Consider the following 20,761-nt stretch of genomic DNA (forward strand, 5'->3'; position numbering starts at 1 on the left):
GGAGCCCTCGTGACAGTGGCTCTTACACTGGTTTGTAGGAATAGAGAGGTGCTGACCCTGTTGGAGAATTTGCCTGGAAGTTGTAGGAGAAAAGCATGGTAGAACTTTCTCTTGCAATCCTCAATTTTCCCTGTATATCTCCCCCTTTAACCATAGTAGTTTGGCACGCTGAATTGATTTTCCTGTTATTATCATCCGTTTTGTTTTTCCCACAAGAGGGATTCCCTTCATAATCAGGGACATTCTTCTCAATCATTGGGGGGACTTGCATATTCTCATGATAAATTTGGCATTCAGCATTTATATTTTTCAGCTGTTGGTTCTGTTTCCCGTTTTCAGTATTAGTCCTACTAATCGGGAACATATCCTTAAGTTTACACACTGGCCACTCCTGCAACCGCACCCCTTAGGTTTTATAGACAATTTTTAATTTTTGGGGGTAGAGGTTCATTTAGAAGCAATGAAATATGTGGGAATAATGTCATGGAAATGACGGGCCCTGAAGTCTGTGGTCCTAAGTCACAACAGTTCAAATACAGAATGGGAAGCTCTTGAAACAAACAAAAAAAACAGTCTTGTAAAATGTCACGCACAGTTCGGAAGGTTCCTGGATCCCCTATCTGTCCATTTCTGGGATACGTGAACCCTTCAGGGCTTTGGAAGGATATGGGCCAATGCTATGGCCCAGCTGAGTTCAGGTGAATATTAGCCCTCCTAGGCTTGCATAAATCTTGATGCTCCTGGGCATCAAGTGTTTGACTCTTGTGAGCCTACCCCAACTAGGCAAAATGCCCCTTTCAAATGACAGTTGATCAATCCCACTTGAAATTCAGGTGGCAGTCATCATAGCCCCCTATCAAGGTGATATCCAGAGAACAGTACAGCCTGATGGATCTATGAGATCATGCGCTAGCACATACAGGATCTGGCTGCATGAGAATGTGTAACAGAGTAACACTCTTTTTGAGCCTTTCAAAGTCTCTTTTCAATAGCTCTACAGAGCAAATGCTCTTTGAACCCCACCACGACTCAGATTTTCAGTGAGCCTGCTGGGCTGCGAGTCTCAGGTGACATTTAGTTGCATTAGTAGGCTTGCCAATCCCAACAGAGTCTAGACTTGCACCCCTGTCTAGACTAACATAACCCTGAATTTATCTCCTCCTGGATCTCTCTTTGTCTTTCTCAATAAATATCTGCTAGCCATACCAGTATTCTGATTTGTTTGCCTTTTTTCCTCTTATGATAATTCGGTTTCTCTTCGGTCTGCAGAACGTGGCCCCATAGGAGGACTCAAACAGGAAAGAAAAACACCAGCACATCAGTTCATTTGGTTTATTTGGGGTGTAACTAAAGCTAACCAGGATGCCTTCTTCATGGATGATCAAAGTATCTCAAGAACTCTCTCCAAAGGGTCCATTAGACTCCTTCCTGTGGAGCACTCACAGTTACTCTTGATTTTCCACATTTCTTCATCGTCTAGCATTCTTGACGTCGTCGTTTCCTGGCTCTCCATCAGTCTCACACAAAGTGTCTGGGATTGACTGCAGCAGCAGGCTGTTTTCACTTATGAGAGCAAGCTAGAGTTAAAGTTTCTCATTTAGTCTGGGCTTTTGCCACCCCAGAGAAGACCTTATAATTTCCACTTCCTACTCACAGTGCCCTAACACTATTTGCCACCAGCCTAATGTCTTCCATGTCTTGTCACATGCTCATTCCTAAGGGGACCTCCCGCTGCTTCTCTCTCTTTATTTCCCCACCCTTCTCAATGCTTTGCCACATGCACATTCCTCAACACTCTAGAAGCATGTCACAGTTTGACTTGGGGGTTCTCCTCTAAATACCCACTTGCTCAGGACTAGACATGGATTCTTCTCCAACTTTCCTCCTCTTACATATCCCCTCTTGCTTCCTGCTGAAACACCTCCAACCCCTTGATATTTCTTTACTTCCTTCCCTCTTTCATTGATATTCTTCCTTGAAACCTCTTGACTTCCTCCACCCACCTATTCACTCTTTTTAATGTTCCTTCTCACCATTTCTTGACTTCTTCCAATGTCTTCCTCATTCTTTCTCTCCACCTCTCCTCAGCTTCAACTCACACTGCTCCACCTTCCTCAGAACATCCTCTTGCTCGAACTCCGGAAACCAATACTCTCTGAGATAACCTCCCCTTTTTATAGCCCTGAAAGGCCAGTAATTGTGGTTGCAATGTTGGGATTAATTTCACCTCAGGATGTTGTATTGGAACATTTAGATTGGGTAAATGTGTTCTGAATTACAATTTTGACTATTCTCCTCGTTCTCGGCTCTGCGGGCAAAATAATTAATGAGGAGGCTGCCATCTCTGTTTACTACTTATCATCAGATCCAGGCAGAGCAAACAGCTTGAAATGTCTCTCCTTTTCCCTGAGCCAACTCTCTTCCTGCTATGTGTGAGGTAACCGTTCAAGTGGAAGGCAGCTCTTGCTCATGCTATGCCACTACATATTCCCTATCACTGATCATGCCCCATTCACTCTGATCTTTTGGGAGCATTTTGTCATGAGAGAGAACTTGCACAATCTCTTGGGAATCCATCCATGTCTTCCTTAAAGGGACATTGTTCCACTTTGAAGATTGATAACATCATGCTACGATTAAGGGCCCTTGGCCTCATCCTTGTCTCGACCAAACGTTTCATCCACACCTTCGGGATGGCAGATGACTGAGTTCCATGCAATCTCTTTTTTTGTTGGATACTTTCCTGTATTTTCTGTTCGCCTATGCATTTACAATGCTTTATGCCTTTGCTTTGAAATTGTCCCCGGACATGAATCAGAGTATGGATACAATTTGTATTCTCCCCTTCATGACTTACCTTTTGCGTTCTCCTTGTCATCCTATCCGTTATGGCCCATTTGCTTGTTATCATTGCACACCCTTTTTATTTCACAGTGCTTTCCAGAGACCAGGTTGACATCTTTAGTAACCCTGGAATTAACTTTCCCTTGCAGAAAAATGGACGGGAACCTTTTTGGCTCTTCTTGTTTTTCTGTTTGAACGCCCACTGTGATTGCCATTAATTCCAATCCCTTATCCATATTTCTTTCTACTTCCGACTTCTCAACCAATCTCTTTGCCCGACTGATGTCTTTATTAGACGTTTCTACATTGTTTCCTCCTTCTATTCCCTTTGTCTTTGCTGATGACTCTTTCCCACACACTTGTGGCAGTTTTTATTTTTTAGTACAAATTGAGTTGTCTCTGACTTTTGAGTCTTTATAATTCATTGATGTTTTTTTTTTTCCTGCAAGTTTTTTTCAGCAAGCTCTGCAATCAACAGACCTTACTTTTTTGCCATATTTTCTTAGTTCTGCCAATAGACTTACTACTCCTCTTCGTTGGTTCTTGCATTACCTGATTTTTCACTGGCTAAGGAGATGCAATTTTCTGATTTAGCTGATATTCCTCCTCTGTTCTCTGTGCCAGGTGCCCAAGTTCCTCCATAATTGACTCAGAGAGTGGTGTATCATCCAATGGTTGATCTGTTCCCTCCTGGATTGCTTTATCCACTCAAATTCCACATGTATTCTGATGGTGACAATTAATCTCATATCCCACGTCTTTCATGTTCTCATTCAATAATCTTAATTCACTATTCACACCCTCCAAATTTCCCTGCAGAGTCGTCAACAGTTCAGATTGCTGCTTTGTTTCCAATTTGATAATGGTAATTGTGAAGGCATCTTTAATAGTTGGATTTATTAGTTCTTAAGCTCACTAGGGTGCTTTCACTTTCCTCCATTTCTCTTGTTAATTCCATGAGTATTCCTGTATGCTGATGTACCTCACCTCTCAGTAATTCAAAAACTTTCACTAGTGATGTTAGTACAAAGTTGAGCGTGGAGAGAGTGGGCGTACCTCCTTCCTTAAGGCTCACCTTCAAAGATTTTTTGCATCCATTGTCTGATTTTATTTCCCTTTCTTGCACTTCTTTTGGACTTTGGTCGATATCTGGCAAGTCTGTCCCTGAAACTGAGATGGCGTTCAGCTCAAAGGACGTATCCGGGGATGTTTGCCCTCCAACCTCCACATTACAAGGCTTCGGGGTGGATAGGTGTTCTCTATTAATTCCTCAACTTGGCACCATGACTTCTGTTGGCTCGCTGATTTCAATATGGGCAACATCGTTCAATGTGGCTTTTCCGAATCATGAAAAAGTCAGATATGGTCTTATTTAACGCGGTCGCTGTGAGTGCATATTCTGAATCATCGTGATAAAATGATTTGGCTTTGAAATTATCATAACTTCACTTTCCACCTGTGCAGTTAAGCCCAAAGACGAGGGAGCCTGATTGTCATAGATTAAGTTTCTCTGTGATAATAACACTCGCGACTGTGAGCTTGCCGCCGGCTTAAAGAGGGGTTTTAAGTGATTTTTCTGTCTGCTTCCATCACACATGAAATCAACCATTTTTGGGGCTCTTAGGTCGTCCCCAAAACCCCCACTTCGTAGGTTGTTTATATGTTCCATGCTTTGACTCGATTGAAGTGAAACCCAAATGAGTATACACCGTTAGTATGCCCCACTCCAAGAATGCGTCTACTTTCAAAGTATAATTCTCCTAGGCTTTGATGGTGTCTTAAAGGGCCAGCAGACACATCGAGCACACATTCCAACAATTACAATATAGGGAGAGGAAGTCACTCCAAAACGTTTATGATTATAACTTTACACAACAGTGCTTCGTACTCACCAAAACTCCCACCTGCTCAACCGGATTGACCTGGAGTGGCACCGGACTGAGCCCTTGCCCTTGTCCCACCGCGGACCAAGGCAGACCACTCTCTGCTCTGCTCTCCGTGTCACGCTACGAGTGTATATTGCAGGCTTAAACAGTTTCCTTGATGCTGGTTGCACACTCCTCCTCCAGCAACAAAAACAGCAGAAAGACTACAAAAAACTTGCCAGTACCACAGCAGACCACTCTCTTGCTCTTCAAATGGTCTATTTGGCTGGGTACTGCTTTGTTCTTTGGGACTAGTTGGGGTGACCAGGGGACCGTCCTCACATTGACCCTGGGTCCAGCATTATACCTGTCCCCCTCAGTTACCCCACCAGTCACCACATGGGGCAGGCAGGGCATTTTCTCATATGTTGCTTCTTTCAGGGTCCACTCTGTGGTTTCAAGGGAATACATACTTAAGAAATCAACAACCGCATGCAGGTGTGCTTCCCGATGGATGATAGCAACAGTGCATGGTTGAAGAGTCAGAAACGTTCTTATTACCTGGGAATTGGTATCCTTTGTTCTGGTTAATCAGGTGAGTGGGGCATGATCTGCCCCTACCTTAAGGCATCAGTGGCCTATTTTATGGCTAGACACTAAAGTACCACCAAGGTATACTTTGTTTCTCCAGGAAAGAGCTTCCTACTAATAAAAATGATAAGTTGCTCAATTCTGTTGGGAACTTGGGAGGGCACTGCACAAAGCCACACTCGAGATGTGTCAGTCTGTAGGATAAAAAGAGTAAATGAAATTAGGTATAATTAAGAGAGACAGCTGGCAAAGTGAGCTCTTAAATCTTCTGAAAACCTCTTCCGTACAATCGCTCAATGTGATTCGACATATCCCTTGAGCTGGACTGTGAGTGATACAACTAGTGTTGAGCAGTTTAGGGTGAATCACTTGCATAGAATATAAGCCCCCGGAATGCTCACTGCTTTTTGTTAGTTTTGGGTGTTGCAATCTTCTGAATTGCTTCTACTTTTGGTTTTTGGGACTAAACTGTGCCCTGGCCAAACGTAAAGGTAAGGTATTTCACAGAGGCTAAGGAGGGATGCCATTTCATCAGGCCTTATCTCGAGTTTGCCATTCTTTGGACTTTGCATAACTAGTGTCAGGTGGCTGACATTGATTGCCACATGAATTAGAGCCAAAATAACATACTGAGAGGCTTTTAACTAAATCAAAGTTGCTGGATGGCGATTCTCCAGGATGTAGGCAGTGCTTCAAGACAACTTAAAAGAAAATCAGGAAGATTAAAGAGTAGCCAAATAAAAGGTTCTCCCAGTTCTCCATAAACCCAGCACAGTGCATCTCACGGAAGGTCGATACAATAACTTGTTTGCTTTTTTTCTCAGGGTTAAGGGGATGCTGTAATCGTCTTCTCTGGTCTTCAAAGGGTCTCTTTTCCTTGGTTTTAGGTCCCAGGTTTAAGGTGTTCCTGCACCGTTCGTCTTTGGTCTTCTTGGGGGTTACTCTCTGCTTGGTTCCCTTCCTCTATGGTTTTCTTTGGGGTCTGTCTCCACTTGTTTCTTGGCTGAAGGGGTTCCCCCACCCATTTTCTATGGTCTTCTCAGGATCTTGCTCTGCTTTTTCTCAGTCTTGTTTTTAAGGGTTTCCTGAACCTTTTTTCTATGGTCTTCCAAGAGGTTGCGCCACCTCTTGTGTTTCTGCTCCATACTGGACTGTGTTGGTGAGCTCTGTAGGTAGCGTCACAGTGGAGATGGCCATCAACTAAAGGCAAGATATGCAGGGAGACTTAAGGCTACCATAAGTTCTTATCAGGGTACTCCCTTTGCCTCTTACCACCTCCCTCCCACTTAGGGTCCAGGTTCTCCAGCCATCTATTCTAGTCTCTCTCTCGCCTTCAGTTTCTTGCCTCTAGTCTAATCTTTGCAGGTTCCTGCCCTAGGCCATACTCTTTCTGCCTCTTCATTCTGAGTTTCTCCTGCACTTCCTGTCCACCTTTCCCCAAGCTCATTCCTCCACTCTAACTAGGTGTATGCCTTTGTGTCTTAGAGTCCACCGCCTTTTCCTCCTCACTACTGTTCTCTACCACCTCATCCATCTCCTTCCAGATGTTTCTCCACTCCGGCACCTCTATCAACAATTCTTCCACCAACCCCTTATATTTTTCCTCTATCTTCTCTTTCTTTTTTTGTCCACCTCCCTTGGTCTGAAAACTCTTCCAAGCTGTCTGGGTCATTCTGCCCCCAGCCCCCTGCATCTTTCTCGTCCCACACCCTGGGCCCTTCCCCTCCCATTTATGTCTTTTACCTCCCAGCCTTCTGAGTGTTTGTTGTCTCAATCCTCTGAACCTTCCTCCTCCCAGCATTGTGGGTTTTTCTTGTCAAAGCCTTTTGGGGTCTTCCTCTAAGTCTTTCTTCTCCCAGCCTTCTCGGTCTATCTCCTCGCAGCCCTATGCGTCTTTCTTCACCCAGCCCTATGGTTGTTTCCTCTCTCAGCCTTCTGAATATGTCTCCTCCCAGCCCTCTGAGTCACTCTCCTCCCCATATTGTGGGGCTTTCTATTTCCAGCCGCATATGGTCTTTCTTTTCTCAGCCCTTTGGATTCTGTAATTTTACAGCTAAAGTATCTTTCTTTTCCCAGCCCCTGGGTCTCCTCTGCAGCTTTCGGTCTCTTTCTTACCTCAGGCTTTTAAGCCCCTCTTCCAGTCTCATATCTCCTTCTTTCCCCAGGCTAGAGGGACTCTGTTCTAAGCTCCTCTTTCCTACTCCAGCTCCTTCTGTTCACTTTGCAAGCCGGCTCTGAATGAGCACATCCCCCTAGTTGCTACAGCCTTCTCTATGGTGTAGGGGAACACACGTGCGCTTCCTTTGGTAGTTGGGATGGGTATTGGTATACAGGTCAGATATCCGAGTGTGGCTTACAGTTCTGATGTGGGCTCACCCCTTCCCTTGGGACCCTATTAGCCTAACAAGTTTAAGCTGTATGAGTGTGGAGCCCTTGGGAGGTGACTGATGGGTTGCTATCTCCTGGTTCGTGTCTCACTCATTCCTCCTGTGCATTTATAACAGATTTCTGCACTGACATGTGAGGGGAGCTGAGCGAGCAGGCACAGATGACTCTGTAGGTTACCGCTCCTCAATTGTCTTAAAAGGATAGGTGCATCTACAGTAGAAATATGACAAACTCTTTCTTCCTGTGTGTGGCATAGTGGGGGGAGCCAGGGGATTTGCTCTATGCTGCCGCCAGGCCCAGCATAATGTGACTTGTGGCAGCACCCAGCCTCCCTGGTGACCCTAACGTCCACCAGCAATGTAAGGCAGGTGCCTTTGTTACAGGATATAGAAGTGACACACATGGTCAGCCTAAAACAGGCTGCAAATGAGGATGTTGTCATGATTGGTGCCAGTATACGCTTGATATAGCTGGAGAACAGAATCCCTTATTTGCTGGAATGTGGCTGGATCTCTGTGGAGGCCAAAGGGCAGCACTTGAAACTGGAAAAGGCCCATAGGTGCCACAAAGGCGGTCTAAAGAGGGACATTTAGTTTGAGGCTTGGGTAGTCTTTCTTGTAGCAAGCAGTGCCCGTGGCAGAAAATCATCCCAGTTCCTGGCTTATTTATTTACCAACTTTTCAGGGTCTGTGGAATTAATCCATTAGACCATCGGTTTTGGGGGCAGTAAATGGAAGTGCAGGGAGTCTTTATGCGTAACAGGCTCTGTGATGTATGTATTAATCTTGATGTGAATGTTGAGCACCAGTTAGTGAGGATATCTTCCTGGAAAACCACCCGGGATAAAGTATGTAACCAGATGTGTAATCATTTATTGGGTCCTAGTGTTCTTTACGGCAAATGCCTCATGATATCGGGTGGCATAGTTTACTACTACCATAATATACTTGTTCCTCGTTTTAGAAGGACTCAAAGTATCCATGACATCCAAACCCAATCTCAAGAAGGGTATGTCAGTTATTGGAAGTGTGAGAAACCTGAAGGTGTCTCACCCGTTAGTCCCCAGGGATCTGTCATCCAGGTGGCCAGGACACAGCCAACGCTATTGTACCCAGTTCCTGGGGTGGACCAGTGCGGGAGGATCACCTGGATGAGGGGTCCTTGTAGAGTGGAAGTGGGACACTGACGGGTGAGACACAGGACCCCCTTCCCTATAACACCTTTTCCCCATCCTACCCCGTAGGATATTCAGAAGCTCTACCCCGACCCCTTTTCAACACAAACACTTTCCTACACCATGGCAGAAAACGGACTAGCACCCGAGCCGTTTACCTGACATGTCCCAACACAAGGTTCATGCAGAGTGAGGCAATTGACAATAACTATGCACACCTGATGGCCCTTTCCCTTCCCCACAGGGATAAAAGGTGGAGCACGAAAGCACACTTCGAGCAAGGCCGAACGCATGAGGAACCAGCTATTCCGGACCAGCAGTTCAAACAGAGGAGATAGGTGGAAAGAGGCCGAGAGACCTGGAGGGACAACAAGGAGGGAATTGCCCTTGCCCTTTTCAGCTCAGACCTGCGAAGCCTCCGAAAGGGAAAACATAGGACCGGGAAGTCCAGCTGGCGTGTGGTGTGACAGTTGTCAACGGCACACAGAGCCCTCCCGCGCTGGTAGCCAAAGCCAGGAGAAGCGCTTGCCGCCGTGGTGCCGTCCTTGACTCCCGAGACAAGAAACTCCAACAGTTCAGCACAGCTGGTGAGTCACAGAAGACAGATAGTAAAACCTAACTGTGCTGGGCCCAAGGTTGCAGGTGGCAACCTTGTTGAATAAAGAACTTGTGTAATTGAACTTTAAAGAAACCCTAGTAAAAGGTTCAGAAGCAGAGCGGTCAGGCATCGCGGGTGCTTATTTGAAGGTCTCTGACTGAAGCCCTTTTGGGTTGTGTTGTGTTGTTGAAACTACGAAGACCAAGAGGCCTTAGGAGAGGCTAGTGTAAAGTGTCAAAGTGGTCCTACGAGTGTCAAGCTAAATCTCTCATACACTCGAAACTCTTTGACGTATAAGAGAAAACTGCTAATTGAGAAAGGTAAAATTGGCAACTGTGAACCCGACAGAGGGATGCCTACAAATCAGGGTAACCAGGGACACACCAGAGAACCAGATATTAAATTGAACTGTGTGAACCCTGGCTGGAGGCTTTAAGGGAAACCTGGCTGGGTGCTTTAAGGAAAGCCTGACTGGGGGCTAAGACCCAAGCCTAAATAAAGAAAAGAACCTAAGACACTGTGTGAACTGTGGAAAATGTGAACCCGACAGAGGGATGCCTGCGAATTAAGGGTAAACAGTAATATACCTGTGACGAATAATGTGAACCCGGCTGAGGGATGTCCACAATGGATAGTTGATAAAAAGGACATTGAGAATGTTAAGTGATATGTTTTTGAGTGTAAGGCCATAGTGAACCCAATTGAGGGAGGCTAACGTTGCAAGGAGGATCAGAGCCTGGCTGAGGGGGATTCAATGAGCGAAGAGCAGTCGCCCAAGGTGAAAAGATTGCCAAAGGAACTTTAGTTTGTTTATTGTTTTGGTGCATCTGGCCTTCTAATGCAAACGACTTTTGCAGGAAAAGAGACGTGGCCCCAGAAGGTCCTGGCATCGTTGAAAGGAACTGTAATCTCGTGCTGGCGAGGCCCAGGAGTGTGCTGTGCTCAAGGTTCCTGCCCTGTCCTGTGCTAAAAACGTGGTGAAGCGAGACCCAGCCATACCATCCTGATTTATCATTTGGTGAACACTTCTTTCTTTTTCTTGAGAACATTAATACACATTATTTTTGTAACTTAGTTGTAAGGGTTGGCAATAGTTTTTTTTTTGTATAGGCTCTTTTTATTTGACAAGACGCCACTAGAACTGATTTCTTGTTATTTGATGGTCGTACCTTGCTCCCATCTTAGATTTAGGTTTAGATTATGCATTTTTCTCACCCATTATACAGTGTAATAAACACCCTTGAACTGTGATCACTTGTGTCTGTCTTTACTGTTGCCACCATGAGTTTCTTACAGAAGGCGCTGTATAAGGGCTTGTCCCACATCACTTCAGGTGTTTTTGTGGCAATGTGCTGAAGTATGGTAGATGAAAATAAACGTCATATGACGTCCTGCCTTGTCCTGGTGGCCTGCAGTCAAGTGGCAATGTACAAAGTCTATTTTAGTTTTCTTCAAAGGGTCTGAAACTAGCTATTGATATTCTGTTTGCCCATTAGCCTTCGCATTGCTCTCTAGCAGATATATAACAATCCACTCTTTTCTAGAAAGTTTGGTCCTGTCTTATGTCTGCTTTCGCCAAACAGAAATAGTCTGCTTGAAGGCAGACTTTAGGGATGGATAATTGCATAAGATGCCAGCAAAGTCAGGGTCAAGGTATCAGGGTTCTATCTTCCCAGAGAAAAATCAGTCAAGGACTCCTGTGGATGAAATGAACGCCCACCACGGGCTAGGCGAAGCCCCATCTCTAGCAACCCACAGGGATTGGGATGACCCAAACTCTCCCCGCCCTCACTAGGGGGTAACTTGTGGACATACACGGACTGGGTCGACATGTATATTTTGCAAATGAGCTGAGCAATGGGATCTCTTTCATGGACCACAGAAATCTGGTCCATGTTTAAAATAGGACCTTCACAATCCCTCTGTAGAGCCCATTCACCACTTCAGCCCCGTTATCTAAGCCATACTTAACTGTCAACCTGAACTTGATTGCAGTCCTCCCATGTTTTCTCTCTAGGAGCCAAATCCGAAGGCCTGTGGAAAGTAGAGATCTGCGCGGGTGTGGAATGTACACATCAACAATACTGTATAAATCAAACCCTTGCGAGTCTGGGGCTGCCTGTGTTGGAAGTTGTGCCCTTCTTGAAACCCCCTTAGTCTTCAATGGAGGGACAGGAAAACTAGGACAGGCTTCATATTTGGCATCTGTGAGTCCCATTTTTGTCACAAAGTCGAGAGGCCCCAAAAGGCCAAAAACAGTAGCAGATCAGTTCAACTGGTGTATCTGGGGGTGTTACAATGGCTTGTGCGAAGTAAAGTATAACTAAAACTAAAATCATGCAGGATGCCTACTTCTAGGAATGCCAACGCCTCTCAAGGCCTCCCACGAAGGCTCCATGTGACACATCCCTGTGTGTCACTCACACTGCCCCTTTATCTTATGCTTTTCTTACTCTTAGCTTTCTTGCCCTTCTGCTTTCTTTGCTTCCTGTCTTTCTCACACTCAACCCCAGGACTTGCCCACAGCCGCAGGCTGCTTTCACATATAAGAGCAAAGCAGAGTTAGCATTTGCTGTTTAGCCTGACCGTTTGTGAATCTAGAGCACAGGCTGTTCTCTAAACCTTTTGTTACTTGTCACCTCCCTGTCATAGGTCATGACACTATTAACCACCAGCCCACTGTCACTTGCCACCTGCATGTTCCTCGTTCTTCGCTACTACTGTGCTGCTCATGCACCACCTCAACACACAGCTTCATGCTTCTTCCTTTATACTCCTTTGGCTCAGCCCGTGTTCGTTTGGGGTTGGCCTCCAAATCCTCAACATGATCAGGGCCAGATATGCCCTCTGCTCCAAATGTCCTCTTAACTCCTTCTGCTTCATGTTTGACAAACCTCCAAAACCCCCTCCTCTCCACCTCTGATTCTCCTTCTCACCACCTCTTGATTATGCCTAACCTTATCCTCACTGTTTATGATGTTCCCATAGCCCACTTCCTGACTTCTCCTGACCTCCTCCTCAGTCTTTCTCTCCACCTTTCAACACCACATCTGGCCCAACTCTCTTTGCTCCCACCTCATCTAAACGCTTCCTTACTCTGATTCCAAACACCCCCACCATCTGAATTAACCCTCCCCTTGTTATAGCTTTGAAGAGCCTGTAATTGCAATCGTAATGGTTGGAGTAGTTTCACCTTGGGGAAATTATTTATTTATTTATTTCTACCGGGCCGGAGCCCGTAGGCCTCAGGGCACCACATTTACATGCAAGATCACGTAGCTCTTGGGCTGGGTAAACTTATCCTGAACTATGATTTTACCAGAATTGCCTATTCTCCTGGGACTCTGCTTCCCGGTTCGGTGTACTGAGGAAGTAATGATGGAGTCTTTCATCTTTGTTTCTCACTTTAGCATCAGATCATCTGCGTATAGTGAAGTGCTATTGCTGGCTATTCTTTTCCCTGTGGCACCCCTCTGCTTTTGGTGTGTGAAACATGCGGGGATCCGCCCATCCTCCCATACCAGCTTCCAGGTAGCTGTGGGAGTGGCAGACTTTGCTTGCTTGTGTTCTCATGCTACATACTCCGTTACTGATTGTGCCCTAGTCACCCTGATCTGCCATATATGTTTGGGGTACACAAGTATTCAACACTTCTGGGAGCATTTCTTCTTAGGCTTTTGCACATATCTGGGGAATTCGCTGTTGTCCTGCTCTTCGAGACTGGTGGGGTTAACTATGGGATCTTCCGTGCACTGCCATCTGACCCAGCATTGTGTCGTGGATGCTGGCACCCAGCCCCTTCAGTTACCCCATTAGTCACCCCAGGGGCCAGGCATGGGTCTTCATCATATGCCACAGGGCTTGCAATGCACCCAGCCCTGATGTTCTGGTGGCACCTCAGTTCTGGTCCCACTGATCTCACTCCTTCACCTCTCAGCCCTCTTCCAGCAGCTGGCTCACTTGGCAAGGCCAATTCTGGTATTTACTTTGGAACCCCCATGCTCCTTTGCCTCCGTCACTGTCTTCCTCTCTCCTTTGTTGTTTATTTCCTTCCTCCTTATCTTGATTACTTCTAGCCACATCATTATGCTCTTCTATCCATCTTACAATGCCTCCCCCTTGTTTTCTCCACCATCCTTCACTGTGCTGTTCTTTTCCTGGTTTCTCCATGCTCTTCCCATGTGCTGTTCTTTTCCTCCTTCAATGGCTTCCTCACGTTGTTTTCTTCACCTTTCTTCAATATGCTGTTCTTTCCCTCCCCAATCTACTCCTTCTCTCTGCACCCTTTCATTAATCTACCGTGTCTTCAAACTCCCACACTGTGCTGGCCCCTTATTATAGCCCTGTCATTAATGGGAGGTTTACGATCTTCCTTGTATACCCATGGTGCCTCTTGTTCATTTGGCCGTAGGAACAGTTGTTGGTTCTAGTTCCGGCCTTCTCCCCATTACTGCTTGTTGGTCCTGGCTGCAATGGAAGATGACCGGAAAAGGAGGGTCCTGTAATGCCAGCCACTTCATTGTGCCGTGCCTCTCCTAAGTAACCGGATGTGTCACCCTTTACCTCTGTTCCTTCCTGCCTGAGTCAATTTGTGACTTCTGCATACTCTTGGGCTACCGCACAAACCAGGTGAGCCCCAAAGATGTCGGCAGCATAGAACACAGACCAAACTTACAGCGTTATCTGTTTTGCAATACAGAATGTTGCGATCACTATCTCTACTCACAGACCATGGATGCTATGGCACGCCTGTTATATACTTACACGTGACCTGTGCCTACTGTCTAGGTCTGGTTTAAGTGGTTTGCTGACAAGGTTGGGACTGGTACCCCATGCAGGGTCGACATCATTTAGTGGGTGGCCATCCACAACCCACAGGGTCTCTCTGACCTTACGTTCCATCCTGATCAATGGAACCCTGTGACATATCTCATCTCATCGAAATCCCAAAAGGTCTGTCCCAAGGTACCTTTTGCATTGAAATAATTTAACTGCCAGACATAGTAGAATCCATTTTGGCAAGCACATGGGGGGCATTGCTCTATTTATGAATGCAGAAGAGTATGGCCTTAGTATCAATTCCAGAGGTTTAAAGGAAGGTGTATTATTAAAGCTAAAATGCTACAGGCACAAATAACACACTGTGAAGCACACCATTAAGGTCAACTCCCAGTCAGGTTCCTTAATTCAATGTGAAGAAAGCATTCCTTGTCAAGTTTCTCTGAAAATGCAAGGGGAAAATAAATAGATGATTTTAAACAGTGCTTTCTAGTCCTAGAATGGGGATTATTACTGTTTAGCATGTTATCTTCTGGTTATCTAGGCAGTGAGGCAACCAAATGAAGACACATTAACATTACCACTGGTCAATACATTTAGAGTGGTCCTGAGAGAGAGTGCACATGCTTCATATTGCCTACATCATTGACAGGTAGTCTACGGAAGGGGAAACATCATAGAGGCAGCTGAGGAAGGCCATGTGGCTCTTACCTGTCATTGTTCATCAGCATATTGACAACATCCTTGAAGAGGTCGGGTTCTTCAGGAGAAAAGAAGCCACTGCTAATCTGGTCCATCGCTTGCTTCAGCTCAGGGATCTTATCATAATAGTCTTTGGCAATGTACCTAAGCAAAGTACCAAAAATATCCAGTTAATGCTTCTTAAACTAAATGTCTTACAAAACTGCCTGTACACCTTCCAGATTAGCTATGGAAATGCTTTGCCAGCTGCATTGTTCCAACATAAGTACCATGTGACAGACCATGGTCTGATTACCCTTATACCTACCTTCTGTGAATGATTTTCCTACACTTCCTGTTTAACATGACTGACTTCAATTAGTACAAATGTGGCATGCATGTTCAATGTAAGTGCTCTGCAAAATGGGTCCTTCTCCAAGAATCACCTTGCATATATTAGATTAGTGGCTTCAAAAGCTTTATTACAAGAGCAGAACAGTATTCTCCACCCCCAAACTGATGGATGTTACCGTTTTGTTGCAATAATTAATGGCTCACCTGATTCAAGTTCAAGTAGAAAAAAGCAGCTGGATGCTCTGAGACTGCTGCCATGCACAAGTCTGCCAAGGCATTGCAAGCTAAGGTATAGATGATTTTGGGGAGGGGGGGTTGTTAAACGTCAAAGATTCTGGTTCCTCATTCATCCATATGCCAGGATCAAACCACATAAACCAAGAAGTTGCCTACAATCTACCACCACCTGAAGAGTGCTTCTAATGTGCCTTTGATAGATATCTACTCCAAGTGCCTACGTCATTTTCCCATTAAACCCTCTTGGTTTCTGAAAGGTTAGTCCAAAATCATATTTAAGCTTCACATCGCAGGGTTTGTGAAGAAGTCCTCCTCCTGACCCAAGAAGCCTCGGGCAGGGTGGCCACGGGGCTGGGTGCCACCACCAGCTATGTGATGCTGGGCCCAGGAGGTGGTGTGTGGAAGATTCCCTTACCTCCCTCAGTTTTTTGGCAGTGGCTTGTCATATGGTGCAGGAACAGGCACCTGTCCCTTTAAGAGAAGCTTGAAGTATGGATAATACACACAAAAAACAAGTACCACTGTAGTACAACTATTTCCCCAAAAGTCATCATATATAGTAATCACGGGACTCCCATCGCCCACAACGTTCCCTTGCATGGCGTTCACAAACCATGACAGGTGTGAGGATTCTGAGGACGTCCTCACGGCTTTCTCCAATATATCCTCCTCCCAGGTGGCCAGGGAAAGACTGTTGCTTTTGGATCCTGACTGTGGGGGTGGATATGCGAGGGAGGTTCACCTGGGTGGAGGAGACTTGGAGAGTGGGGATGATACACTCTTGGGTGTAACACGTTATACCCCATTTCCCTTCAAATATCCCCCAGGCCTTTGTAGGGTATTACCAATCCCTTTTTCTATTTTTCCAGAAACCCATCTCTCAATACCCACCAGTCAGGTACTGAGAAGAGTAAGAGACAACCCAGAGCCATACATCCTCTCTTTATTAACTCAGACATACACAAACACCACTCTGGTACTGGGACGAGTAAGAGGAATGGCGAGTACCAAGACTGTTATGCGGTAAAGGAAAGATGCTCTAGTGCATGTGCATTGAAGATCTCATCACAGTTGGGCTGCAAATCGATCAACGAACCCAGGACTAATGGCAAAGTAAAGAACACAGAATGCACTCCACTACCACGTTCATTTCCAGTTAGCCTACCAGGTCCCATGAGCATCAGTCATGGAAGAACCCGAGCCCACACCCATTGCGATTGATTGATTGTTTATTTGTATAGTGCCTATACACAATGTGTTTCAAAGCGCTTCAAGGAGGGAGGGAACATGGGAGAATACAGTTACATTCTAAGAAGTCCTTGAAACAATTTAGAATGTGAAAAATACTATCATAATAAGCCTGGCGACATTTCTGATAGTGCAAGTGCAGGGAACAGTTAGGGAGAGAAAGGGGAAGGGAAGAAGGAGACAAAACAAGCAATAACATTACTATGCCTGATGACAATTGTTGTAATGCATAAGTAACAAGAGGAGAGGTAGTGGGAGGAGGTGGGGTGTGAGAGAGGGGGGAGGAGAGGAAACAAACAGGCGACTATCACAAAAGGTCAGACGGCGATTCAGAGTAGTGCTGGGGGGAGGAAAAGACAAGGAGGGAAAAGGGGGGACAGACGAGCTGCTATCAGAGGTCAATTGACAATGATAGATGTAAGTACTATGAGAGGAGAAAGTGGCTGCAAGACAGATTGACTCTGCTGTTGCTATATCCTAAGGAAATGTCAGAGAAACGCCTTGAAAATCTATGTACGCATTGTGAAAATAAAGGCCACTTCATATGTCGACAAAATTTGCTCCTTCAAAGTCCTCTCCTGCCACTTCCCGCTCTCCCCGGCAGACACAGTCACCTTCCATCTCATCTACAGACCACCCAAACTCAACACCGCCTTCATCTGAAACTTCAACGACCTGGTAACCACCATGTCCCTCATGCACGCAAACAACATCTTCCTAGGAGACTTAAACCTCCCAGGCAACAAGGCCACCAAACCGATGAAGGAAGCTCTACTCAGCCGTCTTGAAACCCTCAGCCTTACACAACACGAAAGACCCAACACACGAGAAAGGTAACCCCCTCGGCCTAATCATCACTGCACTGTCTTCCATCCACTACAGCTCTCCTCTCCCGCCTGGCTGGCCTGACTTCCTAGCCATGCCTTTCAACATCCTCCATACCAACCCAATCAAACAGAGCCCTCTTCAAAGTGGGCAAGCAGTGCGTCAACCCGCTAGACAACCCTGCCATACCACACTCCATCGTAAAATCCACCCCCATCAAAACCATCTTCATCGACAAAATCAGCAAGATTTGTCAGGACATAGATGCTGGCTCTGCATCCACAGACCCAGATCACGTCACTCCTCACGAAATATCCACACCCTGGACAACATTCAAGACACTCTTGACAGAGGGCCTGGTGGAAACCCTGGTCGCCCTCAAAGCCACATCACATACAGATGACATCCTCTCAGCATCCATCCTCAAGACCCTCCCTGAAGAAGTTTGCCTTCCCTACCTGGAGATCATCAACAGCTCCCTAACTCAAGGCACCTTCCAATCGACCCTAAAGACAGGACCAATCCTCCCTCTACTAAAGAAACCCACTCTGGATCCCAACAACCTAGGTAACTATTGCCCCACCACCCATCTTCCTTTCCTAGGTAAGATCATTGAGAAAGCGGTAGCCGCACAACTGCAGCAACACATTGACACCAAAATCTCCTCCAAACCTACCAATTGGGGTTCAGACCCAGATGCAGCACAGAGACAGCAACCATAAAGGTGGTCGATGATGCTCTCAACTTCCTGACAATGACCACCCCTGACTTCTGGTTCTACTTGACCTCTCGGGCACTTTCGACACAGTAGACCACCAGACGCTTACGGACACCCTACATGGGCGCAAGGGGATCAGCAACCTTGTCCTACACTGGTTCCAGTCCTACCTTCCCAACCGCAAGCAGTTTGTTCATATGGACTCCACTAGATCGCCAATGCTACCAGTCACCTATGGAGTCCTGCAGGGTTTCATCCTCTCCCCAGTGATCTTCAATCTATAACTGGAGCCCTACTAGCCACACACAACATCCAAATCCACCAATACACCAACAACACACAGCTATACCTCAAGATCGACTCAATCAAGGACATCCCTAGGCTCACAACCTGCCTCTCGCTGATCCAGTCTGGGATGTCCAGTGCATACTTGAAGCTCAACCCCTACAAGACCAAATTCCTACTCCTCACCAACAACACCGAACACCAAGACATACAGACCTGGCCATCAACCATGAACTCTAGAGGGCTTCACACCCGAGCTCACCTCCTGCACCAAGTCCCTTGGGATCCACATCGACAAACACCTCTCATTCAAGACACACATAGCTAAGAAAAGTCAGACAGCTTGATATCATCTCTCCCTCCTGCAAAAAGTGAACCCCTTCCGCCTTCCGGACAGCTTCAGATCCACTGTTCAAGTACTGGTCCTATCTCACCTGGATGCGGGCAATGCACTCCTCAAAGGCCTCCCGTCATCCTTGCTTCTGCCCCTGAGAAGTGTCCTACACGCAGCCATACAACTCATCTATGGTCTACGCAGAGGCGACCACATCAACCCGGCCCTCATCGACCTTCACTGGCTCCCACTGCACGAATGAATCACCTTCAAGCCTTGATGCATCATCTATAAGGCAGTCGTCCTCAAGTCACCACCAGAAGCCAGAACACGTGCAGACTTAAAATATGTCACTGCAAAAAGGAAAGGACCAGAAAACAAGCCTTCTCCGCCTACACCCCAAGACTATGGAACCTCTTCCCCATCGGCGACAGACTCGCCCCCATGCTCCTAAAATTCAGAAAATAACTCAAGACCCACCTCTTCAAGGAGTCTCTCCTCCTCAACACCTAGACCATCACGTTGCCCCTTATCCCACCTGACTTAATAGACGCCGCCCACCCCTCTCATCCCCGCCACCTGGTACACCTGTACCCCTCCTCTGTCCCCCCCTGTATCCTACCCCTGCTGTATATCTGTTCTGTTGTTACCACCGAAAAGCGCTCTGTTATGCATCTGTAATGTTGTACACCTCTGTAAAGCACTTGGTTATGTATCTGTATCGGTGTATACCTCTGTAAAGCATTCTGTTGCTTCTCAATAGCCTCCCCTTCCCTCTGTGCCTTGAGCAGGATTGGACCACACTATCTTCAACTTTATCTCACTACATACTCTCCCTCTAGACCACTACGTTCCTCTTGCACCAACTCTCTGTGTGTAAAGCATTTTGCTTAACAGAGAGTAGGTGGTAGTCCACGTTCCCCAGCGGGCTCCCTCCTATGGAATAGCCTCCCCCTCCCTCTGCGTCTTGAGCATGATCTTCTCTAATTCCAGAAGCTCCATAAGACTTTCCTCTTTTCCTCCTCCTTCCCTTCTTCTCTCCTCATCCCACATATGCAGCGATCAGTGTCCTGGGCACTTATGCATCCTCTAGGCCCTGACCTCCAACACCAAGCCTGCCCAGCTCCTGTCTATCCACAGCACTTGCATCTGCACACCCAACGCCCTGGAGGTTCACACTTACACCTCCCACAGCCCCAGTCCATGTAGCACTCAATATTCCTAGCACTTCATCTCTGGCTCACCCATGAGCTCAGACTCACCACTTACCCCCTCTTCCCTTTTCCTTGCTGCGCTTGTATGTTCTGAACACTCACAGGGCATAGAAGGTTCATCTCTTCTACCCTTTTCCGCCCTCTGCTCTTAAATATTGTGCTATTAATGTTTTTTTTCCCACCCTTGCTCCCTCCCTGCCCTGTGGGCACTTTGAAACACTATTTTCTAATTGTATAAGCGCCTAACAAGCAAACAATAAAATAGAAAATAACAAAAATAAATACCATAACAATACCTTAATAATAATATGTGACTCTCTCTTATCATGTGACCCTAGTGAGACCCAGGGGTGCATCGGGGAGAATCCTCAAGGGTTGATCGCCCACGATGGGAAGAGGTTGGAACGAGGAGCCCTTCAGGGGAACACTAACAGGAATATTTTTACTCCTACAGGTCAGTCTGGGGATGGGGTACCTAACTTTGCTCGACTCCCGATTCAGAGAGAGGGTTCGGCTCAATCGAATGACATCTACAGCATCCGAGAGAATGTGCATGATTCTAAACATCTCCATCTATTGAACCCACTATTAATGAATGGAATCCATCCACGGAGAATACTTCTAGA

The 20,761-nt window shown here is 46.2% G+C and overlaps 1 protein-coding gene across 1 annotated transcript in view; it reads right to left on the minus strand.

The window, feature by feature from the left end:
* LOC138467651 (glycogen phosphorylase, brain form) overlaps positions 1-20,761 on the minus strand; it is a 760,591-nt gene that overhangs the window by 76,957 nt on the left and 662,873 nt on the right. The window contains exon 18 of the mRNA XM_069607828.1: positions 14,951-15,085. Coding sequence (XP_069463929.1) covers positions 14,951-15,085 — 135 coding nt within the window. The remainder of the gene's footprint in view (positions 1-14,950; positions 15,086-20,761) is intronic.

The sequence above is a fragment of the Ambystoma mexicanum genome, chromosome 4q, assembly GCF_040938575.1.
Source record: "Ambystoma mexicanum isolate Mex_15411 chromosome 4q, UKY_AmexF1_1, whole genome shotgun sequence".
In the NCBI taxonomy this organism is placed as follows: Eukaryota; Metazoa; Chordata; class Amphibia; order Caudata; family Ambystomatidae; genus Ambystoma; species Ambystoma mexicanum.